Below are 21,666 nucleotides of genomic sequence, written 5' to 3' on the forward strand. Positions count from 1 at the left end.
AAATACTTATAAATTAAAAATATCCGAAGAAACCCCCTAGGATGGCGCCCATCGCACAGGCACCATTCCGCATAGCTTGTAACAAAATGTCATATAACATAACTCTACCAAATAACTAAATACAAATAAATCTGAAACACTCAACAGCCCACACTAAGCACTGAGCTTGTCCGTCCGAGGACACAAAACAGCCAGAACCGCAGACAAACAATCTCGGATTCTAAACCCAGGACCAGGATAGCGCACGGGCGCGACTATTACGCCACATAGGTCGTCACTTCAATTGATCTAATTCCGCAGGTGAAGCGTGACATGGTCGCCATCAAGCAAGAGCTGGACACAGTACAGCAGGTCAAGGAGGAGATAGAGGAGCTGAGGGAGTACGTAGACCGGCTGGAGGAACACTCGCAGAGGCGGAAACTTCGGTTGCTGGAGCAGGTCAGTGGGAACGTGGTCTTGAAACGGTGTTACAATTTGTTACTATTACTTTCTCGACCTATATCGTTATTTTTACAAGCTTTCATTCAGTTTCACCTGTCCTGTTGTCTGTAAACAAATCTTGCAAGTTAGATTTCTCCTACTTGGCCACCGCAATTTTAACATTATTATGTCTAATTATATTTTAAATTTTTATGTATATCTTTATCTCACATAAACAGGCCCAGGTGAAAATCAGCGCTGTGGCTCATGCCGCGGCATATAGCTGAGCTGGTTACCTTTTCGGCTTCGATCTCCGAATTTTCCATTGTTAATAAGTTCCTATAAAATTAGGTATAAGTAATTTAGCATAGCAAACGTAATATGTAAATGTGTTTTGTTTAGCCGAATAAAGTTTTTCTTTTTTTACTTCCAGTTGTCCTACAGAGTTGTAATTTCCCACGTCGCTCCAGCTTCCATACAAATGTATTATTATGATATAATGATCCAAATGAGCGTTCTGCTCAACCGTTTACAGCACGGACATGAGTTTTTTTTTTTCAGGCGTCAAACGCCTTATGATATCTCTGACCACAATAAAAGCTTGTGGCAAAAATAACGTTTTTGTAAAAAAAAAAAAAACTCGTTTATGTTTTTCTAAAACGAGTCCTGTCCATTTCTGGTAGCTGATACAATAACAGAAAAGAAACAATATCACACGTTGTGTACGTCGTCGTTCTCGGTGATTGAACATAAACATTGAAATGTTCGATCACTACTGGTGTTACACGAGTTTGTATACCAATCTGACCCGTGTATGTATTTCATAAACCACCACTTGCATCTAGTGGAATTAATCGTGAGAAATCCTGTACATTGGATGATCATTTAGTTCGCTAATGTGTATGCGACTACTAGGAATAGTAAGTGAAAACGATAATATCAAAAGCTATGGAATTAGTAGGTGCTACGGAGCCTACTGATTCCATGTCATAAACTAATTTTGATCACAATGATTAGTCAATTAAACTTTTCTGCTGTTCTTTGATTGAATTTTCAATAACGACTTCGACAAGATTATCTTCACTGATATTGTAAAGAGGATTAGCAACTGAATTGATTTCAAATTCTTTCACCGATTTGTAGAATCTTATCACAATGGACGTAGATTATACCCAAGTACATTACTCCGTAAAATAACAAGTACTTTGTATGGTAATTGAAATATTAGCATATGATTTCTGCAATAGGTTTGGGTTAAATAAAATCTATTTATTCTGGGCAAATTCACAACTCACTTTGTGTATACATGTACGCTTTTGCGAAAGTTAAAGCATCTACAACTAGTTACCCTAAACGTGTACGTTTAGAAGAATAATATAATTAGAATACGATTAAACTGATTTTTTTTTTGTTATGTTGACAAAATAAAACGTTGCTTGCAAAATTATTTTCAATATGTTACGAAAGAAAACACGTCCTTCCAACCGTATTCCTGTCAAGAATCCTTGAGGGCAAGGATAAATATGTAACGTAAATATGCATAATGCCACCTTTATCGTCACGAAGAACTAAGCTCCGGCCTTCAACCAAGCTTGTTCAACGTTTCCACTTAAATACCAGCTCTTTGAAGAATTTAACGACCATAAAGACGATACTATCGGGTATTTTAAAATCTCCAGCTTTGCAATACAAAGGCCTCGGTCTCGTCTAGAGAGGATTACATTCAATGGTGTAGTGTAACCACATGTCTCGCAGACAGCTCAATAGACGCAGCTTGGCATTTTAAAACCTAGGTTAAAAAGGATCAAAGTCACAACATATAAGATTTACTTGCTACAAAGGTTTTTAATACCATTACGCGGTCTGCATTTCTGTTGTGTGGATCTTGAGCTACGGTGTTTTATGTTTCGTTTGTGCAGATTTTCGTTACGCATTTCACCTACTCGAGAGTTTTAATGTTTACCATCTTTGCTTTTGGTAAATGCTTTAATTTTACCTAACTGTACCTTGAGTTTATTTGGTATTTCATTAAGAGAATGATAAATACTGAGGGAATTTGGTGATTTTGTAAACGCGCTGTATGATTGAAATGGTTAAAATCAGCCGTATCTTTAACGATCTTGAAAATTAAAATAAATGCGAAATTTGGGACATTTTAATTCGTCAATTCCCAACAAATTGCTTAAGTCATTGCGGATGAGAATAGCATTTGGCCTACCATGTTCAGGACATGTTAAACTCATCGTCAGGTGTAAATGACAAGCGACTCTGACACAGATCTGAACGACTTTCCAAATTTGATTCACATCGTTTGGTAATCTGGTGGTTGACAGAGTCGCTTCAAGCCAATTTTTTAATATCTTTATTCAAAATCAAAATCAAATCAGGAATTAGGCCTTCACAGGCACTTTTTCACGTCATATTCTAAATTAAATGATGTTTACCAAAGCTACAAACAACTAGCATTTCGGAACGACCACTGCTGAGAAGAAATGCCGAAAGAAACTCATTCAAACAGTGTTGGACCCTATTATGCCAGAAGGGCTTACCATTTTTTAAATATAAATTTATGCATAATTTTTTATCAGTAATATGACAATGTAAGTACACAATAAAGTACATGGTCAAAAGGTTCTACATATAAGTATATTCTATTCTACATATAAGTGAGTATTTACAAAAAACTAGATGTTGCCCGGGACTTCGCTCCCGTGGGAATTTTGAGATATAATATAGCCTATAGCAATTTTGGTTAATGTACCATTCTAATTGTGAAAGATTTTTTGAAATCGCCTAGCTCTTTACAAAATTAGTAAAGATATTCTGACAATACCAGTCTTTGGAAGGGACCTATGTATTGTTATGATCATCGACAGAGATCGTCATGATGATCAGGACAATGAGGTTGATGGCATAGTCCTGTATTCACGTCTCCCGCTGTATCCATTGCTGTCATACGAGTACAATAACATTGTTGCAGGGCCTCACTTTCTTTTTATCCTACGCCATATTAGCGGCGGTGCTTGGGATGCTGCAGTTCGGATACAACACTGGTGTCATCAACGCTCCTGGCAAAGTATGTACCTAATAAAATTTTGAAAATGTTGGTGTTTCCGTTAGCTAAAATAAAATAACATAGGAGAATTTAATGGCTTCTTGTGTTGTGGGTACAGAATTACGCTTTTTTAAAATTAAACATGTTTAAATTAGACGTATTGGATTAATATATATCTTTGACTTGTCCAAAAAATTAATAAGTTTCGAGGATTCAAGAAACCTTTCAAATCAGTTCCAAAATTTGAAATTAGTTTTCAATAACCACAATAATATAACAAGATTGTAATTCACATAGCACCACTATTTAAAGAACGCCAAAAATATAAAATATCAGCATTTGAATCTTAAATTATTTCTTAAATTATTACTTTTCAACTTCAGACATTCACCACATCTACATTTGTGTTTAGAACATCGCTAACTTCATGAAAGACGTGTACAAAAACCGGTACGGCATGGACCTCCACGATGACACGGTCAACCGGCTCTACTCCATCGCAGTCAGCATCTTCGCGATCGGCGGCATGCTCGGCGGGTTCTCTGGTGGCATGATCGCTAACCGGTTTGGCAGGTAAACCCCGAGGAATAGGGCAAAAAGTAATTAGATGAAGGATTTGCGAATACATTTTGTAATCGTCAGAAAATATTATTGATTTCCCAAAAGCATCTTGAAAAAATTCAAGATTAATGATAATTAGATTATTAATTTTATTCTCACCGTTTCTCGCAGTGTTGAGCGTAATCGATTGCAAATGTAGCAAGGAACAAACATTTTTGGTCTTGCACGACAGTGCTATTACATGTTGACTACAAAAGTGCCTTTGAAAGTTTCAAATTTATGTAAAGTTTTACTTTTCTCCTCTCATTACATTTCCTTGAAATATAAACGAAACTTCTTCTCTGTGAATTTTATTAGGAAGATAGTATCATATTACGAGACATAGATTCTTCTGTAGCATCAAACTGACAAAAATTTTATTACACCTTATCTCTTCTCTAAATCGTTTAAGATTGTAACATCATTATTAACTGGTTCTGATTCTGGCTACTGGTTTCCAGAAAAGGCGGTTTATTGCTGAACAACATCCTGGGCATCAGCGGCGCTAGTCTGATGGGCTTCACTAAAATCTCACACTGCTACGAACTTCTCATCTTCGGCCGGTTCATCATTGGAGTCAACTGCGGTAACACCATAATAATCTCTATAATCTGTGACTTATATATATTGCTGATGGACAAATCTTCTTAATTAGAATATGTTTTAAATTGTCATAATCGTTCTATGTATTGACAATTACTAATAACAATGTTACGGTTACCAGGACTAAACACATCACTAGTGCCAATGTACATATCGGAGATCGCGCCGTTGAACTTGCGTGGGGGATTGGGGACCGTGAACCAGCTAGCTGTGACGGTGGGCTTGCTGCTGTCTCAGGTGTTGGGCATCGAGCAGATACTGGGCACTGACGAGGGATGGCCCATCTTACTAGGTAAGGACATATAGCTGCATAAATCAAGATATTTCATCGAATGGAACAAATTGTTCACACAGTTTACAACTTTGTACAGGCTTAGCGATCTGCCCAGCGATTTTGCAACTGATCCTACTGCCCGCATGCCCTGAGTCGCCTCGGTACTTGCTCATCACTCGGCAATGGGAGGAAGAGGCACGTCGGGCGCTGCGGAGACTGAGAGCTAGCAACCAGGTAACCCACAGGATAATCGCATCGTATGCCTGAACGTATTCTATCATGAATACACGACGTTGATTGTTTTTCGACTCAGGTGGAAGAAGATATCGAAGAGATGAGGGCTGAAGAGCGGGCTCAACAAGCGGAGGCGTCCATCTCGATGAGGGAGCTGCTGTGTTCACCGACCCTGCGTGCGCCGCTGCTCATTGGCGTCGTAATGCAACTATCCCAACAACTTAGCGGCATCAATGCGGTATGTTTCAGACTATGTATCAATTTTATATATATATATGTCGAATCAGGACGCCGATATTGTTCATTTGCCATAATTATAAGTTGAATTGTTTAGTAAAATCACAAATATTGTCGTACACTACACATTATTACTACTAACACATAAATTGTTCTTTAGTTCTATACTAATTCTATCTGTCACTAATACTAAGTCTATCTGTTACAAATCTAATTTATCATTAAATAACAACACAATCTGAACACCACGAAAACAGCAGTTTATCAGTGCGCGCACGCGTCTATCCAAGCTCGCCTTGAATGATGACCGAAGCTTTCCTGTTTCATCGCGTCGTCGACTACACCGATACTCTGCTCAGCAACACGTATCTTTCACTATACGTATTACTTGCGTTTTGTAGCGTCCATATGATTATCGCTCTGACATATATATATATAGTCAACTAATCACAGTACAACTTCGATATGGTGATGGTTTGGTCAGTTAATGGGTCCTGTTTAATTCCTCTCCATGATGAGACTGTTTGGGTTCCACTATGTAGGTCTGACTACTACACCTTTAGTACTACATTCACCGATATCGATTACGTCATACCCTGCCAATGCGGCAGCATTCGGATGCATCAATGCGGTAAATGTGTCGTCACTTGCAGCAGACCACATTTTCAAAATATTCCACACTAATCAGTCATGTGATTGAACGATACCAAAAATATACAGTTGCTACTCACTCAGATGCCCGAAAATGGAATACGACAATAATAACTCTTCAACTCCAAAAGTTTCCCGAAGCCGAAGCATAATTTCCAATTTTCAAATGAACTTCAAAATTTAAGTACCTACTCAACAAACGTCTCTAACCTGTTGACTGCCCACTTGTTTAATTCAGCATCATAATTCAAGTAGTTTTCAAGTTGTGTCCTCAACTTGTCGAGTGGTAAGCAGGTAACTTTTGTATATTTTGACGACCTCGGTGGCGCAGTGGTAAAGTTCTTGCCACTGAACCGAGAGGTCCCGGGTTCGATCCCCGGTCGGGTCATAATGGAAAACGATCTTTTTCTGATTGGCCCGGGTCTTGGATGTTTATCTATATATGTATTTGTTATAAAATATAGTATCGTTGAGTTAGTATCCCATAACACAAGTCTCGAACTTACCTTGGGGCTAGCTCAATCTGTGTGGTTTGTCCTAATATATTTATTTTATTTATTTATTATTTATTTGCAGATGAGACGATCGTTCTTAATTTATTGAAGAGAAATGTTATAGTTGCGTATGCCCGCAGGTTTTCTACTACTCAACGATCCTGTTCACGTCATCTGGACTAACTGACGAGTCTGCCAAGTTCGCGACCATGGGGATCGGTGCTATCATGGTGGGGATGACCCTGGTGTCGCTCCCCCTAATGGACCGCACCGGACGTCGCACCCTACACCTGTATGGCTTGGGGGGAATGTTCATATTCTCAATCTTCATCACCATTTCTTTTCTGATAAAGGTGTGTCTTATATAAAGGTGATATGGTGTATCCAATCCAATCTTTGGGTACAACCTAAGTGGGCGGGGTATGCGTAGGTTGAAATCGGACGGAAGAAGCATGACGGCACTATTTATAAAAAGTGTTGTATTTTCTGTCTTTCGTGGAAGTGAATTGCTTGCAAAATTGAAAAAGACTGCACCACGGTCCACAAAGTTGATCAGTCGGTTTAAACGTCAGTATTTTAGCGATTATTAAATCTGTTAAAAATTCCTTCGTACCTCGTAAACCAGTATAAAATTAATTTCAACAACATAAAAACACTTCATGTCTTACAACCGTTCGCCGTCAACTTGTGAGATATCCAATAATAATGAACTACGTCGAGTATTGTTTGTACTGCTTCTAGACAATGACAGGTTTTATTGGCTCGAAATAGGTATCATTTACATGGAAATTGCTGTTAGTATATTATTACGGGAAAATACGGTTAACATATAACATCAACTTTAAGTTAATAATTCAATATAGTCATAATTTACTATGAATAAATTAGATAAACTTGTGTTCCACTAATTCGCGACTACCTGACATAACACCTAATTAGTATATTTTTGATTAAATATAAAGCGTTTACTGCTTTGATTTTTTATTGCCGCGACGCGCACGAATCACAAAGTTTAGTCAACAAAATCTTTCGTATTTTCAACTCAAACTTACATGCATCTATCGAAATATCACGTCAAACGCTAACCTTATAAACTGACAAGCAACACTTTCAAAGTTGGAAAAATATATAGACCTGTCTATTCTGTAAATGTCGAAGTGCAAAATTTTTCAAACTAGGTAATATTAGTTTCTGATTCGGGTAGCGCGATTCAAGTTTCAACTTTTAATATGATTTCTCTATGATCAATACCCGAGTTTACTTATGTGCAAGCAAAGTCTAGCAATCAACACAGCGGATGGAAATACTTAGGTGGTATCTGTGTAACTTAGTTTTAAGTTATAGACTAAGTTTAAGGCCAGTGTTTTACACAGATTCCACGGGACTGCGCCAATCAGCTAGTTTAAAAAGTACTGTAAAATGATAATCCTTCTTATAGTTTATATTACTTTCAGTGTCACTATCCGCTGAAAGTGTTGACTTTTGGCCAATATTAAATGAAAAACTTTGGTCATTATCAAGTTATACTCTTCGCAATAGCTTAAGTACATTTATTTTCTAAAATAATTTTCTTTATAGTCATACTTCTCATGGCTGAGTGTCGTGGTCATAATGTGGAATGAAATATAAATGACTTTTTGGGGAATAATAAAGAAATGGTTTATATGTTGAGTGAATATATATTTAGGAATGGCTATGGTTTGCCATGAAGAAATTAATTTGATTTTTAGAAGTTTAGTTACATAATATACCAAATCACCGCTTTAAATAATAGTTTAATTCGTTAATTAACAGTTTAATTAATAGTTTCACTGGAAAATCGTCTCATGTATTAGATAATAGATGGTAGTTGGTGACAAGACTGAAATTAATTAATATTATAGATTTGATACTTGATGTACATTAAAACCGATAATATTGTGTAAAACACTGGGTTTACTTATATATTTTTAATTAAATATCCTTGAAGTGGTAGTAGTTGCTAAGTAAACTTGAAGGTAAAATCTGATTCTATGGCAAATCTTACCTACTGCTACTTACGTATATTTAGGTGAGTTGTACCACTCAACTTAACGTTAACTTTAATCTGCGCTCCGTTGCCAATGAGGTACAATGCCGAACTTTTCGTTGTGGTGCGCTGTCAATAACATAGTTGACTTATATAAACCCTTCTGAGGGTGAATGGCACCAGTCAAATTTGACGTTAACCTGCGCACCGATTTCGTTTAAACAAAATGACGTATGTTACGGTTAAACTTAAGGCCGAAGTTGACGGTGCAACCCACTCTTAATGTTAATCGCTTACGCACGCTTCCTTGTGGCTTTGTTTACATTTATAGCAAATCTTTTATTTCAGTTTCACTCGTTTTATATGATACTTCATTTATTTACAACATTAGTTATACTTCAGTAAATCATACTTCAATATTTATTCCTCAATGTTACAAGATCGTGTAACATTTTCTTAGTAATCATCACTTTTAGTTTCTTTGATTATCCATGATTAATTCATGCACTATAATATTATTTTCCACATACCTACCATGTTTTATTTGCTTCGCTTCTCGCTAGACCCCCTTCTTTTCGACTTTCCTGTCGCCGGATCCGGACTCCCGATAGGAAAGTGTTCAAACAGAAATAAATTCTCAAATATAAATGTTAGAACATCACTCACACAGCACTGAACACATTTTATGTTCACCATTGACATGAGAACTGATACAGTACGGGGAGTCCTGGCGCACGCGTTTACTAAAGCGAGTTTAAACACGAACACTGCTCAAAAGCAGAAGGCACTTTTCACTCTAGCATATGCAGTACAGCAAATAGAAAGGGAGATTGTTTACTTCACCTCGCTATAGCACTGGACCGATGTCGAGGTCTTAGATGTTCACTTCGCTGCAGCGCAACTGGTTTTACGGTCCAGTCGACACCGACAGTGCGTGATGTACATTTATGTTTGTGGGTTTTTTCTTCCGGTCGGTCACGGGAAAGGACGTCGTTGCTATCGCCTGATAGGAGTTCTTCGGTTATGTGCAGGAGATGATCGACTGGATGAGCTACCTGTCCGTGGTGTCGACGCTGAGTTTCGTGGTCTTCTTCGCGGTGGGCCCCGGGTCCATCCCCTGGCTAATCACAGCTGAGCTCTTCTCGCAAGGCCCGCGTCCCAGCGCTATGGCCATAGCCGTTTTAGTTAATTGGATGGCCAATTTTGTCGTCGGGATAGGCTTCCCTAGCATGAAGGTGAGTATTTAAATCTAAGGCGGTTAATCGTAGCGCAATATGAATGAAAAACAATGATGGTTGACCAATTTGGAAAGTGTCATATTCTTGTCAAACTTATAGAGCAATAGCAACTCTTTCGCCGGGCCAAATATCCTTTTAGTTGTTGTGTTTTAGTTTATATTTCTTAATTTAAATGATCGTCTAGAGGCTTAGAGGCCGACTAATACATATACCTTCTGTGTCTATACATATATCTTCTACATAACTCCTATATTGATTATTTATTTACAGGCACTGCTGGAAAACTATACATTCCTGCCTTTTAGTGTATTCCTTGCAATTTTTTGGATATTTACGTATAAAAAAGTTCCTGAAACGAAAAATAAGACCTTTGAAGAGATCTTGGCTCTATTCCGAAATTCCAACGGAAGGTGAGACTTTGTTTAGTCACCTATTTTTTTTTTACTGTCTTGATACACTCTCGTGTCTCCACGGTCACCATGACACGTCCCATATTTCTCTCACGGCCATGCATTCCCACCGTGAACTTTTACCATGCCATACGCACGCGTAGCACTATATTTTTGTACATAAATCTATACAAAATTACGACTCAATATGGCAGACAATTTTGTACATGGTAAGTATTTGGTTTGTTACAAAAACTGCGGACGTAAACTAGTCGGATCAAGACACGTAACTTTGTCAATTTCCTCTGAATCTAGCTGAAATTTAACTGACTGCAACTTGGTTGTACGACCAAGGTACTGTTGGGCTTCTGGTGATGTGGATGGTGTGTGCAGGGACAGTTTTCGCGACAGCCGTTTGTATGGAAGCATGATGAACTGCGTGAATGCGTTGGAGCAGCAACTGCCCCCGCCACCACCACCGGCGCCGGTCGACGAGAAACACGATTCATGTAAGTGTCAGCCCTTATCCACTAATGTTGAGCTCATACTTATCACGAAGGTTGTCACTACAGACTTCACGTTTCCTACTACGAACTTCTTTCGTTTTCATATCAAGCTAAGATAGAAATAAATCGAAACACTTGCTATCTCTTTCGCTAAGAAAATTAAAGGTTACTCCGACATGTTGGTAGTATGCATCGAAACAACAATCTTCGTCATATTTGTGGGCTCAACTGAAGCAACATTGAAACGCGATTAAACCACACAACTATTGACTCGAGTGAGCTAACACAATGTTCTGCTCATTCCTATTAATAGTGAGTGATATGAAAAAGTTGCGCGAAAATTGTTGCGTTGTGGTAACAAGGCTTCTGGGTCATTAAAACCTCGTATTCATTTGTATTCGCAGCGCAATATAGTTTTGCTTAATGTGCTGCGGTCCACATAACCAACTCTCGATCGTGTTAAAGACAGTTGAAAATTACTTTTCCGGACGCTGATTGCAATCTCCTTTTTAGTTCGAGACAAAAGTCTGGGACAAAAAGTCTGATCGTGGATCGCGAACAGATTTATTGTGAAAACTCTAGACTCTTGCTGGTTAAAAAAAATACATTTAGTATTATTATTAAAATTATTGTCAGGAACTACCTAATTAGCATTACAGAGCGTACATAGCCCAGTGATGTGCACCGTTTCATCTGTTTGAATACGAGGCTTTATTTAACGGTCGAATCACACGCGGATATGATTGACATAAATTTGCTTCGCATTTGTAAAACAACAGCAATTTCCCATTATTAGTATTCAATAACACTGCTTCAGCTAATTGAAATGCATTTTGAGAGTATAGTTCATAATGGGATGTTGCTGAAACCGCCGCCTTGCCGTACATTACGACTACCTCGATACCAAACCAACACACTGAGGTTAAACTTGTAATCACCAGCTTTGTACTCTTTCCACAACATTTCGTTGCACGGTATATCGCCTCCATTTACGATATTGTGCCCTTAAACCTGTCTTTGATCAGATGAGGTACCCGAACTTGTAGCATTGAACTAATCAGTATTCACAGATTAGACATCTTCTATACAAATAACAAATGGAACTTGAGTTCTCCAACAACTCGTGCTAGCTGACCTAATTCGGCCACAGGGCGATCTAGTGGTATTATAAATTAGGAACGCCAGTTACTAATTAAGTCTTTAAATATATTGGGACTATTCTGGATATAAAGTTCGGTTGCATTTGGGACTTATCCAAGGAAATCATTTAACTAGGCCGATATAAGTGGTTTGGCCTCGAGAAACAAGTGGAAGTAATTTCTTCGAGCCATTAATGATAGACATATTATTAACGTAAAAGAAACTAGCATCGTCAGTTACTAATCCCACAAATATAGTTCAATATTCATGACTGTAGGTATAGAAATATTCAATAGTTCATGACTGTAGGTAAAAAAGAAGCTGAGTAAAAGATGCCGGGCTCATAATTTCAGGTAAAAAAAGGTGTTGAGATTTCTCCATGATGAAGGGTACAATGGGGATTATTGACTGGATGTACTATACGAATTTCAGTGTCAGAACAGTCGTCGGGTGGAGGAGATGCGGGTCGGCCGCCGCCGCCACTGCCGCCCCCGAGGTTCCCGGCCCCGGGCAACGTCTGACAATGGGAGACTGCGCGTGCGCCTCTCGTGAGGCCCCTCAAGGCCGCCGCCAGCTTCTTGTTTCATGGACTGAAGCGACAAGCCGCGGGGCGCGCCTCTATCACTACCACACAACAAATGTTCTAAATTGATGTGATTAGGTTAATAACGAATAGTATATAAGTCACGGCGTAAATTTAATATAGCTCTTTAGTCTGTCATTTTATGATATAATTTATGAATGCATAGGTACCTTGTAAAGTGCCACGATACTTGTACCCATTTTAATTAGGTCTTCATCAAACTTTATGAGGATGACAATGACTGTCGGCGCGGTACCATCGCGGGGTGATCTATACTTTAACGGTCTACAGAATCTAGCTTCTGATATTTATATTAAAGTTAACTGATAGGTAAGTATGTTCGACAAAAGAATATTCATAATTAAAAAGCAGTAGATTTTTATCAACTACATTACATTATAGTGGTGGATGCCTTTGTGAATTCTGATTTAGGACGCGCGAGAATGTCCGGCGCAAAATGCGCACGGATGAAATGCCAACTACCTAATCTACGTAGAAAATTATGGATGGTTATAAAACGGGGTGAATCTGAATACATGAATACATAAAAGTAATGGTAATGAACGTAAGGTCACTAACGTGTATAAAAATACAATGTACTTACATGCTGTGACTAAATTTGTATTGTTGATTTTTATATAATATGGTCATTATTATTTTACGAAAGTTTTAGTCTCAATTAATTGTTGTTAAACATATTAATAAAGTCATATCTAAAATTACCGATATTCTACATAAATACCGTTGCATTTGTAGACGTGATTTTAATTGAAAACGTGGGAATTGATAATATACGTTATATTAATTAATTCGGAGCAACACATAGTCATAATACACATGATAAACACGCATGTTTTTGTTATTGTGATTTGTTTGCGTTTAGGTAATTTATTTATAGGATTAAGTGATAATACAAAAATAATGTCTTTTTAATTGACGGCGACAACAGAATAGAATATGGTAAGTTATACAATTTTGTGAAGACTTTTAAGGAGAAAAGTAAAGCTTTTAACTTATACGCCCTAGATGACGAACAAAAGTTTAATTAAAGAAAATATTAGTTAGGGTTCTGTAGTTACTACAGGGTGTAGTCAATTTGTTCGTCCATGCATCTCTAACTCTGCTCAATTCAATATTAAGACTAATGCATACGGTTTTTAGTATTTCGTGATCGGTGCAGTTTGCACGGCCTAATATATTAATGAGGACACGAGTGTCCCACGCGGCGACTGAATAATATCATTTAATGTTATATTTATAGCTCAAATATTGGTATGGATTGTGAAATTTATGTACTTAACAATCGTCGCTCTTGATGTATTATATATTATACATTGTGAGCTCGATCCGTATTATTTAAATAGAAAGGTGTTTCGTTATTACTGGACATCGGATTATATGCATTAGGTACAATGGTTAGGTACATGTAATTTTTTACGAGTTTTTTTGCACATTCAAAAACAATTGCATCAATAGTGCGATATTTCAATATCGACTTTAACAGCGTAAAACAACATGTTTCCACAGGGTGAAGCTAAAGAATATTATTCAGTAAAGATACATACAAAAAAACAGAAACCTAAAAAAACATTACTGAGTCACTCGAACCCAAAGCCAGTTTGGACAGTTTCTCAAGAAAATACTTGTGTATATTCCGTTCAGTCATCAAATAAACGAGCTCGACTGACAGACAACGAGGACAGACTTATGGGTGGACTGAAATTATGGGTAAGGAACGGAAGAACAATAAGAAAGAAACGTTAGAAATAGCTTATGTTTACGCATATTTTTTACCCTTTTTGTGCCATTTAGACAGTGCATTTAATCCAATATCTAGTTATTGCTAAAAGTACGTCATACGATGTGGTTATGTGTTATTTCTACGGCCAATTAGTTATGAATTAATGTAATGATACGATAAATTTTTAAATGTACGCCCGGTACTGAATCTATCGCAATATAATTTGATATAAAAGAGTTACATACTAACCATGACATATCAACAAAAGTGTTACACAGCATGCGAGCGAGTGATCTGTAATATTAGTTTTATTGGGTTTTACTGAAGGTTCTACGTTAATTTAGAGACACGGTGTTATCCCAGAGCTTCTACCTTATTAATCAAGTGAGTTAATTGATCTATTCTCGAAATTATATGCCGATTGAGTGCAACGAGTGAATTGTATACCTGTTACACTAAACATATTGTCAAATTGCAGCAGAGTCGTTTGTGATGTCAGTTTCTTATAGGTCACATACCTGTACCTAATAATAATTGATAGAAACTCTGGGAAGGTTGGTTTGATATTAAAACAATAGTGATTTGAAGCCGTAAGATTGGCTTTCGGACGAAATGTGAGCTGGTAACAGTTATTTCCGCTTGAAATCGTGATGTTTCGATAAAGATTCTAATGCAAAGTATAGAATAAATATTTAGATATTGTGCCCTGTACTGTGCCCTAAGAAATTGGGGTTCTCATAGTCAATAAACGAGGAAAAATTACCAATCTGCTAAAGTTTGCCTTACACACAAAAGTTTTGTTCGTAATCTTATTTGTTAGGTTTTAGTTAACGCACGATGCAATGTAACAATATTTTTGTAATGTTTTCATACAAATTTAAATCAATCAATAATTTATTTTATGAATTAATTCAGCCGCAACAGCGTTAGAGTAACTGTTTCATATTGGGATAGATCCACAAATTATGCTGTCTATACCAATGTCCCAAAATATCTACTTACATAAGTAATGAATACTTAGTAAACGTAAAACACAAACAATAGACAATATGATCATTAATAATAATTATTTTATAAAAAACAACAAGCTATATACCAAAACAATATATAAATAGAGGTAAAATTTAGAGTACAACCTTAAGACCTATATTAGTAGCATTATATATATATATATATAACTCTGAGATCGATTACCTACTTACAATAAGCTGTGTTCACATATTATATCCTAGATAAATATAAAACGGCACATCGCGTGATTTTTTTCTTTAACTCTTTTTACGTATAAATTAATTACAAAATGCTACTCATATAAGTCTAAAAATAATTGTGGATTGCTTACAATGATTGGTTACGATAGGTGGCAATGAATATATAATAACAACGACGTTTATTGCCATAATAGAATCGATATATATCGATGAAGGACATTCATATACAATATGTTGCTCCTAAACTAAGTATACTGAGTATCTGAACATGAATGAATTGAGATGTAATGGAATGTTAAGTATTATTTCCTATGCATTATCCGATTTTAAATTTGTTTTATGGCTGGCCCGAAAATTGGCGAAGAATTATTGTCAACAGTATTATTGCACAAATCATAGTTATCGCACAACTTTAGGATAAACTATTCCGTATATCTAACTCATGTTTGGAATAGATTTCTTATTGAAATCTCATAATTCTCCAATAGTAAATCACACGAGCAATATCAATAAGCAGCCATTTCCCACACACAAATAGTTTTTATTAAGAGCTGAGATGCAATTTTGCGACGACAAAGTAAACCAGAAATGGCCAATGGTATCGGTTTAAACATCAATTTTCGGGCAATTAAAGGCCAAAGGTACGATTTGTAAATAAATAATTTATAGATATAATTGTAATGGGTCGATGACCTCCCTGCTTGAGATGTAAGTAAATACCCTTAGCATGTACTGCGGCGGGTGGGCAAGACGCAGGGGATTGACTGATCTTAACTCCTTTCATTAGAAATTGTCGAAGACATACATTACTATTGATATCACATATAATTAAATACATAGATACTCATTAAAATTGTGTTTAATTGCCAAATTTTAGGATTTAAATACTTTCTTCCATCTATCTATTAAAACTTCTTCATAATCTAATAATACCTAAGTAAGGAATGACAGTGGATCTTGTAATGCATGGTTCAGATGTTGCGAGCGTGTACGGGTGAATTTCACGAGCGTTTTGAACGCCGCCGGGGTATATCATTAGTGTTTATTAAATTGTACCATACACAGTAATCAATTTAATTATCCTATTTTGTAAATAAGTAAAGTACTGGTACAATATTAATTTTATAATTGTTTAACTTAAAAAAAAAAGATTCTTTATTCAAAAAATAATGTAAGAAGAAAGAAGAAACGTGTAGCCTTCAGACAGTCGTGAAATTCACCCATACAAGACGATCTGCTTAGTATACTCAGTGCAACTGACACAAACCTATAACAACATGAGAGCTGCCATCGAGCAGTCCGCAAATTTGTTGTCAATGTAAAGTATATAGGACACTAAAGCTCATTTTTCATTGAACGTAATCTTGCCGTAGAGAGCGACGAGTTAGAGGGTGAATTTCACAAGCGTTTGAACACGGCGTGTAGCATTTCACATTATGAATATAGAAACCTTTTTTTTAATAATTAAACATTTATAAAATTAACATCGTGCCAGTACTTAATTTATTTATAAAATAGGATAATTAAATTGATTACTGTGCATGGTACAATTCAATAAACACTAATGAGAGCCCGCGGCGGAGTTGAAAACGCTCGTGAAATTCACCCTAGAAGTGTTTTATGACTATCACTAGTACATGTGAGTACTGAGATTTGGTGTGCTGTAAAATCGGCTTGCAACAACTAAACTGTCCAGCATTCAGGGTTTAGACATTACGAGCCAAACATCCGAATAGAGTCTGTGTAACTCGCACTGTGTAAACGTATCTTACAAACTGATAAATTTTTTCACTCGCTCGTACGAGTAGCTGTCTACTGTCTGGCCAGTAGGCTCGTAAAGTTTGAATAATTCACCGTTTAGTTTGAGGTCACAAGCCAGCCAAGTACCAAATATACAGTAACTAGCACAGTGTAATTTTAATCTTCAGAGTTGTTTACACGCGTATTAAATAGCAACCGAATTTTTTGCTTTCAAACTTTCGTTTTAAAGAATATCGGTGTAATACTTAGTTATGTACTAAATTTATAGTGTAATCTATACTATCCCCATCATAAACTTAAACCAGTAACAGTAAATATAGGTAATACAACAATTTAATATCACAACGACAATTTCTATAGAAAGGATTAGTGACAGTCTACGAATACGCGCAATTTCTATAATATTGACTATTAATAAAATGCTAGGGCACGTTTGTCGACATTTCTAAATTGCAATAAATAGATCAAGACCTAATATAAAAGTATAAAATTGTTGTTTGTATTGTAATATATCATTATGTTGTCAACTAAATACCCGAATCATTAACATATTTTTGTTATTTAAGGATGTTTATTTATGTAGAGAATGGATTATTTGTCAGAGCTGCTGTGATGTAATGATTTCCGTATCTATTCAATTATGTAAATATTTAAGTAAACTATATATTAAAAAAAAAAAGATTTTTATCGGCAAACGTGTTTTCGTCTCCACACAGATATATTTAACTAACACTTTTCAATAATGTGTAGCAAATAATAAATTTAAAAGAGTGAAAAGGTAACAAATTTTGTATTTATACAAGTGTTACAAACAAACAAATATATTCTAAATTACCTATAGATATAGATAAATTGTAGGTTTACGGGAATAGTAAGCAAATCTAGGTGCAGATGGCGAGTTAGTTCTTGGGATGTAACATGGATTAAGTAAATACTAGTACCTACTAATTCCATGGGATGTACAAACCAGCCGTTGCCATGGTGCACAAGTCAATGTCATCGACATTGTATTGAATGCATTACAAAATCATCGTTTTGGCGAACGATGGAGCCATGAAACTTGAAAAAAAAAAAAAAGGTTTTACGTTTGTCCATTGATGAGAAAATATTGCTAGAATATCGTATGTTTTGAAACCTATGATTGTTGTACACAATCCAGTTTATTGAAATGGAACCGATTGGAAAAATAGCACCAGTGCTACCCAAAAATATAATTGATGGTTGAACTCATCTTTCACCTTACAACCGCCATTACCAAAAATATTAGTTTTAATTATTGCTTTTAATCTTTAGCGCTATTCTATTGTTACAACGACATTTGTTTTATTCTGTAAGAATTATATATTAACCACTATGTTATAACACTATGTAAAATTACTAAACGTCAGTATAGACAATAGTTCTTTAATAGTTAACACTTTATTTAAGATATCTCCAACATAACCTCACATGCTAGTCCTGCCCTCTAGCGTGATAATATTATATTACAGTAATATTCCCTTGAGAAATTTGAATGAAATACAAATCGTTAATATATTGGTACCTAGTGTGCATATTATTGTGATTTTTATATGTAAGATGTGTAATAATCTTAATCAGGAACTATGTGAAGGCTTAATAATAAATTGATTTGTGGAGACGACTGGCTAATACTTGTTGTTAACCGACCACAGACGAACTGATAATTATCATTGTCCTATATTGTCCATATTATCCATTTTTTGTCATAATAAGTATACGAATTTGTGTATGTCTGTATGATAACTAACGCTAACTAGCATTGTTATACTTTAACAATGTTATACATGTTCCATGAGTTATTAAATGTACCTAGTTTAATAACTCATGGAACAAGTATAACATTAAAATATGGACAAAGTTCACAAAAAGTTAACTTTTCGGGTAACATACTTATTGATGATTGCAAGTGATGTCGAAACAAATTTGCTTATTTACTTTGCTTACCTTATTAGTATATAATAAAGTTATTTACTTACAACTTCACATAACGATGGTGATACAGACACTTAATGAACTATCAAATTAATTTTGTCTCACATTACAAAAACAATTCCGGCAAACACGATATCTTTTCGTCTATGATCGGTTTTATTTACAGAAAGGCGAAGCCGTGTGGACACGTGCAAGGCACGAACTTACCTTGTGATGGAGACCGAAAGAATATTTGTTGGTGCCTCTATGAGATTTTTTTAGCGATGGTTTGATTTGTGAGCTGGCTGAGGTTCATTCATGGACATAGGTACAATTGGCTGAAGGTTAAGTGCTCGCGCTCACTGCGATTATTTGACGCGCGATTGTTTCATCGCGGTAATTTAATTATTTAATTAATTTAAAATTAATTCAATAATTAAAAATTAATTAATTAATATGCCTTTATATGAGATTGCGCATATGCCACAAAAATTAGTACCAGAGGCGCGTTTACAATCGCGGTGCTCGACAGAAAATCGCAGTGCGCGCACTGTTAAAGTTCATACACTATTCTATTACGGCTCGCCTTATGTAACGTATGCATAGCAAATCTTGCATATACAGATGGGTATAGACGTCGTCTAATAACGAAATACGAATATATTATTTTATTCGCATAATTGACAATATACACAGAATATGTCGGCTAGAGATTGCGCGATGTTCGACCTGTTTGTCTGTACGTTGTCGGTCACGTAGCGTTGGATGCACGGACGGACAGATATATTGGGAATACCCAAATCGCTAGTGGAAAATACCATAATAATTCTCTAAGCACTCAGAAGTACCGCAACTCAGATATAGGTACGTTTTCGTTTCAAAACATGCGGACGGTCTGTACTTGTACAAACGACTTGTAAAATTTTATTGGAACTACTTGTTATAAAAACGTAAAAACACATCGTTGCGTTCTCATTTATCTCTTCTCATATAACCTTACTTATCCAACCTATATTGCGCAAAGCTGAGCGCAGATGGCGCTACTGGTACAACTAAGGTACACAAACATTGCCAACGCCAATTTACCTTCTACGCAATCGTGGTGCGAGTTTAAAGGGAATAAGAAGGATTTAGCGGACTATCCTGAAAATAATATCACTATTTTAGGTTACGCTCTGCATTATTTGGTCAACTGTGGTCATAAACTGATATAAACTTAATTTCTAAAGATCTTACCTGTATGAAGTCGATATTTTGATGAGTCTTCACGTGTGAAGTGTTCCGAGCTTTTTTTCGACCGTTTACTGGCTCGAAAATTTTATAGCGTGAGGCGTATCCCATAGTTTTCGAAGTTTTTTATCTTATGGAAAACTATTTTTCCTAATATTTCGGCACCCGAATATGCTACATTGTTGTATATTTTCACAAACGAATGCTTACATAATGAAAGGATTAATAAACTACTCTAAAATAAACGTTTTAATCGACATAGCAAAAGGCTACCTAACAGTGCTGCACTCTGGCGGGATAAATGTGCAGTAATACTCCCTACATTGTTTGTGATTAATACTCTCGAAAAGAAAGAACTTAGCTTCTTTTATCCTGACCGAAAATCCTTACATATTATCAAAAGATGACCCCGGTCGCGTCTGTCTGTATGAACGCGACAAACTCAAAAACTATCGGACGAATTTTTCATGACAATAGATCAAAAGATACAGCCGGCCGTCTGCCTGTCGTCAAACCTCATTGAGAATGTTGTCTATCTAGCTGTTAATGCTGTGTTCCTTTAGTCGCCTTGAACAACACCCAATGGATTATATAAACTGGATCTTTGAGCGGGATTCACACGCAGCAACCAGTAGAGGACAGGAGAAAAGACCAATAATATTTATATATACACTAGAGCCACCACATTTTTATAAATTTCTATCATTTTAGCGAAAACTCAAAAAGTGACACTACACATTACGCTACACCGCTTATATTAGAAAGTATTAGTTTACTATTAGACACAGTTGCTAATGTTTACTAAAAAAAAAAAAAAAGGTGTTGCCACCCAATTCCTTGTCGTAAATTGTGTCATTTTTATTTTATAAATAAATAAATAAAATGCGTTTATTTGACAAAAAATGTACACAGTAAATATAAACATCGACCCCCAAACTAGAGAAACCCTGTATCTTGGGAACCTGGAGCACCGTTACTGTGAAGGTTTAATGTGGCACAGTGATCATACTAGAGTATAATTCGACTATTAATTCTATCCATATATCTTACATCAGTTATCTTTTGTATGCATCATTTAAATTTTATTTTAATTTTACAATATTTCTATTCATTTATTTAATTTGTTTATTTATTACATACATACAATATTTTCAGTTTATTTATAAAACACTGTAATCATATAAAATATTTTATCTAATGAAACATTATATACTATAAGCACAGACTTACTGTGACTATGGTATTTAGAACTAACGGTACAAATTCAAAGAAATCGATAAATATTCGATGGTGGTGCTAGAGGGCCGCGACCACCCACTTAGTTATTAACGTATAGTTATTTTTTCAATTTTTAACGTT

General features: G+C 36.0%; 1 protein-coding gene across 14 annotated transcripts in view; it reads left to right on the plus strand.

Annotated features, from left to right (window-relative positions):
• Positions 1 to 20,032, plus strand: part of Glut1 (Glucose transporter 1) — a 96,983-nt gene extending 76,951 nt beyond the window's left edge. For 9 of the 14 annotated variants that reach the window (XM_053768535.1, XM_053768538.1, XM_053768525.1 and 6 more), the window contains 11 exons: positions 301 to 438; positions 3,401 to 3,496; positions 3,888 to 4,048; positions 4,537 to 4,661; positions 4,800 to 4,970; positions 5,050 to 5,186; positions 5,266 to 5,424; positions 6,709 to 6,921; positions 9,587 to 9,811; positions 10,085 to 10,224; positions 12,282 to 20,032. In XM_053768535.1, the coding sequence (XP_053624510.1) occupies positions 301 to 438; positions 3,401 to 3,496; positions 3,888 to 4,048; positions 4,537 to 4,661; positions 4,800 to 4,970; positions 5,050 to 5,186; positions 5,266 to 5,424; positions 6,709 to 6,921; positions 9,587 to 9,811; positions 10,085 to 10,224; positions 12,282 to 12,501 (1,785 nt within the window). In that variant the 3' untranslated portion in view covers positions 12,502 to 20,032. Of the gene's footprint in view, positions 1 to 300; positions 439 to 3,400; positions 3,497 to 3,887; positions 4,049 to 4,536; positions 4,662 to 4,799; positions 4,971 to 5,049; positions 5,187 to 5,265; positions 5,425 to 6,708; positions 6,922 to 9,586; positions 9,812 to 10,084; positions 10,225 to 10,596; positions 10,713 to 12,281 lie in introns of all 14 variants that reach the window. The other 5 variants (XM_053768530.2, XM_053768536.1, XM_053768531.1 and 2 more) reach the window with 3 other exon arrangements.
• Positions 20,033 to 21,666: the final 1,634 nt, after the last annotated feature.

Source organism: Plodia interpunctella, chromosome Z (genome assembly GCF_027563975.2).
Source record: "Plodia interpunctella isolate USDA-ARS_2022_Savannah chromosome Z, ilPloInte3.2, whole genome shotgun sequence".
Classification (NCBI taxonomy): Eukaryota; Metazoa; Arthropoda; class Insecta; order Lepidoptera; family Pyralidae; genus Plodia; species Plodia interpunctella.